The 12,858-nt window shown below is 42.9% G+C and overlaps 1 protein-coding gene and 1 non-coding gene across 2 annotated transcripts; one reads left to right on the top strand and one right to left on the bottom strand.

The window, feature by feature from the left end:
• Positions 1–1,786: 1,786 nt before the first annotated feature.
• Positions 1,787–6,079, top strand: LOC114636189 (disks large homolog 5-like). Its single transcript, XM_028784422.1, has 5 exons — positions 1,787–1,919; positions 2,960–3,119; positions 4,311–4,454; positions 5,106–5,289; positions 6,002–6,079. Exons 1-5 carry the CDS (start codon positions 1,787–1,789, stop codon positions 6,077–6,079), a joined length of 699 nt encoding a protein of 232 aa, XP_028640255.1.
• A 1,695-nt stretch (positions 6,080–7,774) lies between these two features.
• Positions 7,775–7,905, bottom strand: LOC114636190. Its single transcript, XR_003713575.1, has one exon. It is a non-coding gene; the product is annotated as a small nucleolar RNA SNORA17 (small nucleolar RNA).
• Between the last annotated feature and the right edge of the window lie 4,953 nt (positions 7,906–12,858).

Raw genomic sequence — 12,858 nt, 5'->3', positions numbered from 1 at the left:
AGAGCAACAATACCAACCAAACAGAGCTCCCTGGGTCTAAGCAGCTAGCCTGGAAACACACATGAAGGGAACCATATCTCTAGCTGTATTTATGGAGGAGGATGGACTTGTTGGGCAACAGTGGGAGAGGAGGACCTTGGTCCCTTCAAATCTGGATGCCCCAGAGAGGGGAAATTCGAGGGTGGGGAGGAGGGTAGGTGGGGGCACATTCTCATAGAAATAGGAGGAGGGAGGATGGGTTAAGGGGTTTCTGGGGTAGGGAATGGGGAAAAGGGATAATATATAACATGTAGATAAATAAAGTACCCAATAATAAAAACAAACAAACAAACAAACAAATAATGGAACTGGCTATGGCAGTCGAACATTTGACTCTATAGCAGCAATTTAACACTATCCGTACTACAGGGATTCCATTGAAGTATGTATGGATAACTTCTCCATGTGATGGAGGTTTAGGAACTCTCCAGGAAGCACTGAGAGCACATCCTGTTTGCCATCTAGTTTCACACACAGTTCTTTCAGGCCCAGGAACTTGTCCAAGTTAGGGAAGAGCTGATCTGGTAACTGGTTTGTCCCTGAGACCTCAAGAGACTGCAGGGTAGGCAGACATCTGTTATTCTAACAATTTTCCAAAGAGAATTACATATGACCCATCAAATTAAGGGTCAATATGCATTGTTCTATCTAAAATCGCCTGATCAGAACTGACCACTGGACAGTACTTCCTGCAGCTTTATATGAGATACTTGTCAGTTTTTTGTTTTGTTTTGTTTTGTTTTGTTTTTGCTTTATAAGTTGACAAAGATGTTTGTGTCAATGGCTCAGTCCCCAAAGTCTGAGCTATGGTTCTGATCAATAGTGTGTGCTCTCAATCAATCATCAGGGTTTGACATTTATAGGATTTTGTGTGGTTTGTGGGTTGAATCATGAATCAGAATCCAAGATGATAGGCACTTGTTCTGTCAAACAAGCGATGTCTATAGTATTGTCCTACACACTGTTCCTGCCCCTCACCACTACTGACTATTTTATTGTTAAGAAAGGATCCCATGGTATAGCTCAGAGGGGCCTGTGAGGAAACATGCTTTGGTGACTTTGGCACTGAGAGGAGAGCCCCTCAACCAGCCTAATGGTGGCTACAATACTGATCTTCCTCTGTCAACAGATCTCCAGACTGTTGTGAGCACCTGATAACTGCACCTCTCCCTCCTTAGTCCCCGTGGGGTATCATTCAAATGCTAAGCACACAGCTTCATGAGTGCACCCCCTAATGCACACTAATTTTGCCACCTGCCCTTCAGGCTCTTCCAGGATGTGATTTCAAGCATCTCTACATCATGAGACAGGAGACCTTTCCTCCTCCACATTCTTCCTGATGTGATTTTCAGCAGTTTTTAATGACTAATATTGCTGAATTATGAAAGCTTGAGTTAGGATGAGACATTCCTGGGCAAGGTCTGAAGGGAAACATTCAGTTAAATTCAGAAAATAAATGACTTAGGTGTTTCTGATCAAGTCTAGAGCAAATTCTATCTTTGGAAAGTGGAGGTGCCCAATATCTGTGACCCAGGAAACATCCTTATAAGGATGCCACAGCTTCCTACCTATACAGGGAGAAATTTAGCAGGGAGGCAAAGGGTGTTCCCCATGACATCAGCAGCCCCTTCTTTGGACATTCCATTGTATCCCGGAGAGTTCTTGGCATCCCTTGTGATATCACCAGTGTTGTAGTGACAACAAGTGAACTGAGCTCTCTCAGTGTCTACAGCATATGTCCCCAGACATGATTTCCCGACTGAGGAGACTTTTTGGAAGAGCAGATATGGAGGTGACTGAAAATGGAGAGAGGCAGAAAGTAGCCGGACTTTCATCTGAGAGTACTGAAGGACGAAGAAGGTGGTCTTGGGGAATGTGGAGTAAGTCCTGGGAAGGGGATGTTGAGCTTCCTGTCTGGGGTGGCCTGGGATGGCCTTCCCAGCAATTTGGGCACAGAAACTGACTTCACTGGGAAGCAAAAGAATTTCCATGATTATCACAATACTTAAACATCAAGGATTTCAGAACATGACTTTCTCCATCCCTTAAGGCAGGTGATGGCAAGGCCAAAGCAGGTAGTTTCAAATACCAAGTCTTTACTTTGATTGGGTTTTGTGGTTGTTACATGGGGACAAAATGAGACCATCAAGAGTCACAGAGGGTCGAACCTGTGCCAGTATAGGTAACGGAAATCCCTGCACTTCACTTCCGTGGCTTTTTTATTTTTTGAAGCTTCAGTGGGTATCTGACAGTAGTACCAGGGAAAGAATTGTGTTCCTGGACATGGTCTTATGTTCTCAGAACTCCTCTGACCTCCTCTCCCTGACAATACCCACATTAGATTTCTTCATCACCCATTGTGGGTGGCAGGTATTTCTGTCCTTTAACCAAATAACTTTCAGTGTTGATACACTCAGACAATGAACCATATTGCCATCTCTGGGGTGTTTGGTGTTTCAGTAGGGGGAATTGCCACTGTGTTGATCATGGTCTCACTCTGCATGAATTTTAGTCCAAACTACTGGGCCTTGACTAACAGGGTAGGACAAGTGACCATCTCCTATCACTCAAGTTCTTTGGGTTATTTAATTTTCCATCTGACTTGTGAAACCACAAGACTGAGGGATCTAAAGCCAAGTTGCACCTTGTAAAACTATCAATAATAGTGGAGAAGCTATCCCTGTGTTCATCATGAGCACGTGTAGGGAGATAGAGGAAACACCTGGCTGCTTTCATCTCCTGGTCTCTATAGAGTGATGGGAGAGCTGAGATTCACTTAGGAGGCATCTAATGCCTGGACCAGACTGTTTGTGGTGTCACTGGTTTCCAGGCATGCTCTACTTCTCTTAGAACTGAGGGTGTTCTCCCAGGACTCTCTGCATTCTCTTGGGGCAATTTACTTATGTTCTTCTGCCTACAGTGGCTGGCAGACAGTCATCATGCCTGGCAAATGTCTTAAGCAAGAAAGAGGCCAAGAAGGAGGCAAAGAGTCTGACCAAAGAGCTGGAGCTCAGTACCCAGGAGAGAAATGAGCTGAGAGACCACTTGATCTATGTCACAGAGGGATCCATGTACAAGAGGTACTCATTGCTCCAAACACTTTGGTGTTAGTCTGACATCTGCAATGTCACCCTCATCTTATCCTTTTAAGGTTGTGAGTTCTGGCCAGCAGTACCTCCACAGAGTACCTGTGCCCAACTTTATGTCCCTAAATGCTTCTAGAGGAGAGGCTGAACCTGAAGCTTGGTCAGGAGCGAGAAGGGAAACGGACTCTTTTGCTTCCTCCAATTGAAATGTTGAACTTGTGGTCTGAGTAAAGAATTCTGGATGGAGGCAGTGGCTAGTGAATGCGCAGCATGCATTTTTGAAAGTCCTCAACAGATGCAGTGAGTTTGTGGTGATGCTTTGTAATTACCTGGCTCTTAATTGAGGGCTGGAAGGTCCTAGCAGCAGCTGGTCCCACACTGTTCATCTCAGTGCTTGACTAGAAGGCCTGAAGCTTATGCCTGTTCCTCTTTGTCTGTGTGCCTTATACTCTGAGTCAGTAATGCTGAGTGAATTTCTTCTTATTCTGATTGTTCTCTCTCCAATGCTGTATCTCTCTCTTTCTCATTCTCTGATTCTGTTTCCTTTTCCTTTTCCTTGTCTCTGTGCTTGTGTGTGTCCACATGCATATGGATGTGCAGACATATAGTAGGTATATATTTCCTTCCACTCTTTGGGAACTAGGGTTCTGTGTTTTGTCCTGTGGATTTACCTGTATAACAGTTTAAAGGTGAAGTGAGTCCTGAGGTCCGTGAGCTCCGACTGTAAACAGGACTGTTCATTGCCTGTGTGGTGCCATTTGTCTGTACATTTGTAGCTCTTTGGCAGACTAGAAAACTGTGTTGATATCTGGTTTCATCTCCAGAATTATGTGTAATGAATGTCTCTACACTATTAGTTATCCAGGAATTAGAGTCTCTGTTTTGAAAGTAGGAAATATATAATCACAGGTTTCTGGTGGTCAAGGAACTGTGGTCTAGTCTCTTTAGAGGATAAGCTGCTAGACCTCTAGTTCAGCACAGCTGAGTGAACACAGGGAGCCAGGGTACCCTCCATCTGGATGCCAAACTTCTGCTGTCCAGGATAACAAGTTTCCCAAGGTGGAGAAGATGCGAGTATGTAGAAGGAAGAAATTGGCCTTGCAGGATTGGGGTAGGACAGGACCCAGCCTGAGTTCATGTGTTACTAAAAGCCATGTTCATGGAGTTCTGTCTTCCTGGGGCCAGACCCTATTACAGGCCAAATCCACTGTATGAAAAATTGAAGTTAAAGGAGAAGATGGTCACATCATTCCTGAACAAATTAGAGACCGAGAACATTGACTCCTGTGAGAACTTCCAGGAGCACAAGAAGGAGATTAACTTCTATAAGTAAGTACAGGTTATGGAGGCTACCACTTGTGCAATGGCCATTTCTGCATTCCTTTGATTCTGGAATGGAGTGTCTGCAGGTCTGGTCTCTCCCTTCGGTTTCTTAACCATCAGTGTACCTAAGGCCCTTTGGACTCAGGTTTCTTCAATCTGTAAGAGAAAGTTAGCCCTCCCATGGTTATCCAGGCATCCTGAGGAGCCTCTAAGATGACAAAATGAGAGGGTTCTTTGGCAGCACTGGACCTCTGGGGCTCAGGCAGGGTTTTACAGATGTGAGTGTGATGGAACACATGGGTAGAATGCCCTCCCCTTAGTTCTCATGACCTCCACGGACTGTATTCGCACCCTATTAATTGAAGTTGCTGCAATACAATGGGCTGGAATGGATATACCTCTTTCTCTGTGAGAGGCAGATAGATGGAGATACCTCTTTCTTTTGGAGAGACATGGAGCCTTATTGGAGTTTGGGCTGCAGACATGATTAGTTCTTACCTGCATTGGCTGTTTGCTGTTTGTGCAGCTGTCATGGATATACTGAAATGTATTGCTCTAGGTCTTCATGGGAACCTGGATCCTGGTAGGTAACGGCACCTATAAGTAGGAATGGCAGGAGGAGTCTGCAGGATCTTAATATGCAGAGTGTGTTTCCAGAAACCTGCACAATCGGCTCCTGTTGCAGTCCTCTGTTGTAAAGAAGTCATTGGTCCAAGTGAAGCAGGATTACAAGGAAGTGAAGGCTGATTGGTACCTCCTCCAACAGTACTTGACTGAGATGAACCTGACTGTTGAAGATGAACAGGAGAAGACCAGCAACCTCCAGAAACAGCAACATCAGGTAGGGACAAGTATCTTATTCAGACTAACACTGTCTGTTATCATTTGCCATTTGGATCCATCTTTGCATTCATCGACCGTCTTTTAAATCCACACTCCCAACCAGCCACCCACTTCATGGAATATAGTTGTTCATTACTCTGTCTATGCACAAGTATTCTGGAAACTTCACCTCTTGGGAGACACTGAATTATTGGCAAGTGTACCTTGCGACACTGCTTGAAGCTGCAGTCGAGAAAGGGTAACAGATGAATGACATGTCACACTCTTTCATGTCCTCATGATAGGAGGGTTGCTTAGCAGAGCTTTGAGAATGTTCTATGTCTTGTGACAGGAGTTGTGCAGGGGTCATGTGACCTCCCAGGTAGGCATCACTTGCAGGGAGTAAAGCCAAATGCAAATATCAAATGAGTGCTTCTCACTGACAGTGGTCTGGGTGGCATGTGGCCTTCTCCTTTCTCCTGCAGCCCAATGAGGTCTCTTCCCATTGGCCAGGTCTTGGTTTGCACTGATAGAAGTCTGAGTAGCAGCTTGTCAGCCCATGTGTTTGTGAGCTTTGCTTGATATTTTGCCCTGCTAGCAGATTTAGCAGCAAGGGTTTCAGTTAAAAGATCAATGTTGAAGTCTAGTTGAGGTGGTGGGAGGCAGCAGCTGACATCTGATATGCATGTCCCCACCAAGCCTGTGTGTTAATAACTGCCTTCCTCTCCCAGGTCTCAGAAGCTGCAAGAGAGCTGGAATTGGCCAGATCCCAGCAGGAGAGCCTCCTGCAGAATGAGTTGTCACCTTAGGAGCCCCCTGCTGAGCTCCCTCCTCAACATCCACAGACTTCTTTGGATGAATCTCCTTCCTCATAGATGATTTCCACAGTGAGAATGGGCCCAAACTATGTAGGAGTGAGACATCCAGGCTGATTCAGGGTCTTTTTCTCTTTCCTGTGTGACCCCTTGAGAAATAACTGAGGTGACTGCAGTACCAGCAAATGCTCAAGAGGAGAAACTGTCCATAGTCTGTGCTGCTCAATGTGCAGTGTGGGAATGTCACTTCACAATTTTTTCTGTTAGAGTTCCATTGAAATTTTCTTTTGCATGGTTTTGTTTTTTCTTATGTTATTGAGATATTATTACATGTTCTTGTCATTGATTTTGATTTTGCTAATGATTTTTCACAGTTTATATTAACCTTCATATTAAAACTTGTTTTGTAAAATTGATTTCTTATGAATAAAAAGTTGATCTGTAACTCTTGACACTTTTTTCTTAATTTTATTTAACCTTTCTTTTACACTCCATTTTTTACCCCTCTCCATGTTCACCATCTGATGGTTTAACATACTGTCCTGCTCCCCATCTGTCTCCCCGAAAAGGTCCCCAATGTCCCTCCTAAACTCCAACTCCACCAATCCTCCCCATTCTTTGGAGTCCTTTGAGGGTTAGGTGCCCCTTCTCTGACTGAATCCAGACATGGCAGTCTAATTTCTGTATATGTGTTGGGGGCCTCACATCAGCTTGTTTATACCGGCCAACTGGTGGTCTAGGGTCTGAAAGATCTCTGGGGTCCAGCTCATTTGACAATGTTGGTCCTCCTACAAGGTTACCCTACTCCTCAGCTTCTTCCAGCTTTTCACTAAGTCAACTACAGGGGTCAGCAGCTTCTGTTCACTGTTTTAGTGTAAATATCTGTGGCTGAGACTTCTGGGTGCTTGTTTGGTCTTTCAGAGGGCAGTCATGATAGACCCCCTTTTTGTGAGCACTCTACAGCCACAGTAATAGTGTCATTGCTCTGGTCCTCCTCTTCAGCTGGGGCCCCCTTGCGGTTGTTGCTGGACCTTCAGCCAGACTGATGAGCATCTCCAGCTAGAACTCTGTCTGGGCTGCCTGGTTGTGGACTGATGGTTGTCTCCCGATTTCTTCTTGCCTGCACCTGCCTATGTTTCCCCATTCAGAAGATTTCTGTCTAAGGCTCATTTCTAACCACAATCCATTGTAACAGGCAGGGTTTCTTGTCTGCACCTTGCTTCCCACCACTGATTCCAATCTAGCCCTACACAGAACAAGGTTATTTCAGGATTGCTTTTTACAGGGTGCTTTAGATCATTTTTTCCCTCTTTGATTATTTCGTTATTTACATTTCAAATATTATCCCCATTCCAGTTTTCCCACCCACTGCAAAATCCCCATATACTATCTGTCCTTCCCCTGCTTCTTATGAGGGTTTTCCGACCTTCTCACCCACACCATCCTACCCTTCCTGCCACTCCCCTACACTGGGGCATGGAGCCTTCAAAGGACCAAAGGCCAATCGTATTCATATCCCACAAGAGCATCTTCTGCTACATATGTGGCTGGAGTCATGAGTCCTTCCAAAAGTCCCTTTTTGTTGGTGCTTTAGACCCTGCGAGCTGTGTGTGTGTGTGTGGGTGTTCTGGTTGATTAATATTCTTGTTCTTCCTATGGGGTTTAGAACCCCTTCATTTCCTTCAGTCCTGTGTTATACTCTTCATTGTTCAGATGTTCTCAGAGCACACCACTGAGCTTACATATAGCCTCTCTCTTCTCTGCCACCTACTAAGGCACATGAGACACAACTGCCACCCTGCCAATGATCTAGGGGCAGACCATGTCAATAATTTAAATCATTAAATGTCAGTGGAATTCTGGTCTGTACGATTGAAGAGTAGAACAACAAAGCCAAAAACTACAACAACAACAACAACAAAACAGCTAAGTATTATTTTTAAAGGAAAGAGTTATTACCAAAAAATAATTAGCCAATCTTTTATCGAATCTTAAACTAGACCAGGAGATTCCTAAGCTCTGGCCATGTAGTGAAGACTCATCAACATAAAACATATTTTTACAAGTTTACAGAGCAATTTTCTCCAATACTAAAAATTAATCTCTACTGCTTAGTACTACTTAACCTAACATCTTAAAGTTTTGAAACTGCTTTTAAATAATCAACATAATTCAAATTCTCTGAAGAATATTGTTGGAAGATGGATGTGGATGGTATTGAATTTTTATAGATGACTTTGAATTTTATAGTCATTTCAAAGTATTAATTCAGACAATCTCTGACTGCAGGAGGCCACTGCATCTTCTTTGGTCTTCTTAAATATATTTTATTTCAATGCCTTCAAAGTTCACTATAGTGGATGTGCATTCCTTGTTTTATTCTGACTACTAGGTTGTTCTTCAACATACCCAATCCTTATCTTGTATTAATTTTCATAAAATGCTTACTCATTATATAATAACAACCGAGTAATTCTCCATATACCTATCTATTTAAAATGGAGAAATTTCTAGTAATGGTCAAAATCCTTTTGGTACCCACAATTCCAAATCATTTGGGGTTGACTTCATAAGTAATGATTAGGTCAGATACTCACTGAAGTCTACTGAGGGAAAGAAAATGAAGACAAACAGACATCATACACAACTTGTGAAGTAATAATCGATCTTTTTGTCAGTTGCTAGGATATTTTTCTTTTGTTGAAAATGGATTGTTTTCTCATACATCGTATCCTTATTATAGCCTGCCCTACATTCCTACTATCAGTTCCTCCCCACCTCCTCTACCTTCCTTATCTACTCCTTTCTGCCACTTATGAGAAAAGAACAGACTTCAAAGAATGAGCTTCCAAACGTGACAAAATAAGATATAGTAATATGAAGAAAAAGGTATGATACTGAAGTTGAACATACTAACCCAACAGGAGATAAAGGGTTTCTAGATCAGGCACAAGAGTCAGTGACACACTTGTTCAGTGTCCCATAAAAATGTTAAGCTAATAGGGAAAACAAAGATGCAGAAGACCTGGTATAGAACAATGTTGGCCATGTACTTGAGTTTCAGTCTGGATGAGCTCCTATGGCCATTGCTTAGTTAATTCAGAGAGCCTAGTTCCCGAGGTGTCCTTTGTCCTCTTTTATAGTCACTGTGCCTCCTGTTCTACAGGAGTATCTTATGGAGGTGACTGAAGCCTGGAGGGAAACAGTGACAGCCATGGGGAGAGAATCAGTGGTAGGAAAACATCAGGGAAGAAGTTGAGTTAAGTTGTGAGGGCTGATGAAACACTGCCCCAGCAAAAACCCAATAGCGTTAAACTATTTAGATGTCTCTGTGTCATTACTAGCAAAAGTCCAGCAGGATATCAAAAGCCTGAGCAGAAGGAAGTGAAAGAGAAAATCTCTGCAAAATGTCTGGTTGTGTGTCTCTGCATCTGTTCCCATCTGCTACTAGAGGAACACTTCTGATGATGAATAGAGAGGACACTGATATTTGATCAGAACTGAATTTCTTTAGAAAGTATTTGAGTTTCTTTTTTTAAAGATCACCAATGTTTTTGTCTACTCTAGGTCTCTAGGCTACCTAGTCTCTGATTCTTAGTTCCCCAAGTATTGTTAGAAATGGGTTGCATCCAGTAGAATAGGCTATAAGTTAAAACAGTCATTGATTGGCTACTCCCAAAAATTCTGGGTCACCATTGCTGTAGCAGAGACAGATTGCCTAGACAAAACATACTGTAGGTCAAAGATTTTGTTGCTGAGTTGGATGTTTCTCTTTTTATAGCCTGCAGGGTATCATCCCCCCAAAAAACTCTAGAATTTAGGGTAAAACCTCCATGTAGGCACCAGCTAACTTCTCCATGTTCAGTGAATTGTGTGGTTGTTGTCATCAGCTATGGGCCCACTGTTGGTTTGCAGATAGCATCCCTCTGTCTCAGCACCAGCCTGAGGTGTTGCATGATCTCCACGGGAATCTCTTGCCAAAAACTCAAATAAATTCTATTAAGTTCTGCCACTGCATGCTTTTCATGACAAGAAGAGATGACACTTGAGACTCTGTATTCCCCAATACTAAAACTCATCAGGAACACCATCATAATGTAAAGAAAATTTCCACTGTATTAGGTTTACAATCCCCCAAATGGTTCCCCAATCCTAGGTATCTCCACTCCATCTCACCACTTGCATCATCCTCCTCCATCACGTCTCCACCTGTCCCTGCTCAGCAGACAAAATCTACTTAACTTCTTCCAACCAGTAAAAACCACAAGACCTTCTACACCTGTGTTTCTGAACTTTCCTAATGATGTGACCATTTATTTAATATAGTCACTTATGTTGTGGTAACTCCCATCGTTAAAATAGTTTTACTCTAGCCATTGAGCTGATCATGGGGTTCTCAATAGAGGAGTTATAGTGAAGACTGAAGGAGCTGAAAGGGTTTGTGGCACCATGAGGAGAGCAACAATACCAACCAACCACAGCTCCCAGGGTCTAAACCACCAGCCTGGGAGCACTTAGGGGGGGATCCAGGGCTTCAGCTGAATATGTAAAAGTGGAGGGCCCTGCTGGGCATAGGTGGAAGAAGAGAACCTTGACCTCATGAAGGCTGGATGCCCCAGGGGGTGGGAATTTTGAGGGTGGGGAGGTGGGAGTGGGGGGGTGTAGATAGAGGTTACATCCACAGAGAAGAAGGAGGAGGGGCGAGGGGATTGGGGGTTCCGAGGGGGTGGTGGGGGATGGGGTAAGGGGACAACATAGGAAATGTAAATAAATCATCCAATAAAAAAAAACAAAACAAAACAAAAAAAACCCCAAGTACGTTAAAAAAAAAAAAGCTGTAAGATGAAATAAAGCTTTCCCTCTCAAAAAAAAAAAATAGTTTTACTCTTACTTCTTAGCTGTAATTTTGCTACTTTTAGTAATTATAATAGAAATAGCTTTTACACAGTATATCTGATATGCAATCACTGTAAACTAGCCATTCAACCTCAGTGTGGTATGTCTGTAGAAGTAAATATTTGAGGATGTGGTCTATGTCCCCCTGTTTCCAAATAACTGCAGTGTAATGTTATGTCTGTTATGATGATTTCTCTGTAAATATAAAACTGCTCTGAAATAAAATTGTATTTTAAGGACACATTTTTACTAACTCTACCTAAAGGCCCTGATGTCTGTGCCCAGGTCTAATACATAGACAGAGAGATTTTCCTTATAATGTGCGGCCCCTCCTCTTTCTGGTTCCTCTCCCAGTATTGCATTCCTCACATAAGCAGTTTTTCGCTCAGCTCCTGTTGACTCTCCATAGTCATTGGAAAGCCACTGTCTGTCTCTTTAAAACAGACGCAGTGGTTCAGGTTCTGCATCACCGTCTAATCCCTTGGTGGTTCCTGTGACATATTTTCTCCATTGGGACATCTACAACTTCAATTCTATGACAAGCTTCTCACAGTCTAAGCTCTACATTTCATTCAATAGAGCCCTTTGGGGCCAGAGCTGAGCTGCTAGCAGCAGTAGAGCAATGCCAAGAGGCCGACTCTGAATCAGATTGAAGGAAATTGATACCAGGGAGAGATGGGTGTACATGTCCTCAGCCCTTAGCATCAGAGTTCTGCAGCACTAATGGCATCCAGATGCATACCACCGGGGACCAAGTCTCTAAGCAGACTATTCTTTTACCACTAAGCCATTTGGGTTTGGGTTGTTTTTCTCTTGCTTTTGTTTAGTTGGTTCTTCACTAATGGAAAAGCAGACCTTGCTTGCAGGAAAAGCCTGTCCTTGATATTTAACTCACACTCAAGTTAACTTGTACTCACAGCCAAACAGAACTTGATCTTCATTTATTATTCAATAAGACCAATACAAGCAGCCTGGAGTTGGTTTTCAGACACAAACATACAGTACAAGACTCATGAATCTGAGCTATTATAATTCTATTCTTCCTACAAGGGATGCAATGATGGAGCAAGTAGCAGGCAGAAAATCAGTACAGCATCATCCTCTCGTCACCAGGCTTAGAGTCAGCCGTTGCTCAGCTCAGAATGCAGAGGGAGATGGATCTACCTCACAAATATTTACTGAAAGGGGGCCTTTTTACTTTGCAAATTATTGATTTTAAAAGTATCTGGGAGCTAAGAGGAGGAAAGCACATGAAATTCTCATATTGTATGTTCAGAACAAAAGTTCATCATGGAAAGAAGTGAACTACCAGCACCAAACTGAAGCCCCCAGAGGACCAAACAAAAACTCTGAAAACCTGGGAAAAGGAGTGAAAGCTCATGAAAGAATTTTTACAAGGGGTGTGTTTCTGTTTGTCTACCTGTGTGGGTCTGTGTGAGAATCTTTGTGTGTATATCTGTTTGTGTGTTTGTGTATGTCTGTTTGTCTGTGTGTCTGTATATGTGTCTCTGTGTGTCTATGCATATGTCTGTGACCCTACATGTTTCTTGCATATGTGTGTCTATATGTGTGTCTGTGTATGTGTATGTCTGCATATCTGTGTCTCTGTGTGTCTGTGATTCTATGCATCTCTGTGTGTGTGATTCTATGTGTCTGTGTATGTGTATATACCTGTGTGTGTCTGTGAGTGTGTGTGTGTGTGTGTGTGTGTAACTGTGTGTGTATATATCCCATGAATCTTCATGGAAATATAGTGTTTCCATGTATAATAGGTAATTATTAGTGGCAACCCAATCCATACATACATACTACTCTACTTTTTAATAATAAAAGCATGCAATCAATTGTTCTTTTACGTGCTGACTCTGTGCCAGGCT

This window comes from Grammomys surdaster, unplaced genomic scaffold (assembly GCF_004785775.1).
Source record: "Grammomys surdaster isolate TR1022 unplaced genomic scaffold, NIH_TR_1.0 122899, whole genome shotgun sequence".
In the NCBI taxonomy this organism is placed as follows: Eukaryota; Metazoa; Chordata; class Mammalia; order Rodentia; family Muridae; genus Grammomys; species Grammomys surdaster.
The sequence above is the reverse complement of the archived record's forward strand: the minus strand, read 5'-3'. Positions and strand labels throughout refer to the sequence as shown.

Bases quoted from the DNA above. Each gene is read 5' to 3' on its own strand.
- LOC114636189 (XM_028784422.1), top strand. From the start codon at position 1,787: ATGATTTCCCGACTGAGGAGACTTTTTGGAAGAGCAGATATGGAGGTG. The intron at 3,120-4,310 runs GTACTCATTGCT...TCCTGGGGCCAG, and splicing joins GAGGGATCCATGTACAAGAG to ACCCTATTACAGGCCAAATC. The intron at 4,455-5,105 runs GTAAGTACAGGT...GTGTGTTTCCAG, and splicing joins AAGGAGATTAACTTCTATAA to AAACCTGCACAATCGGCTCC.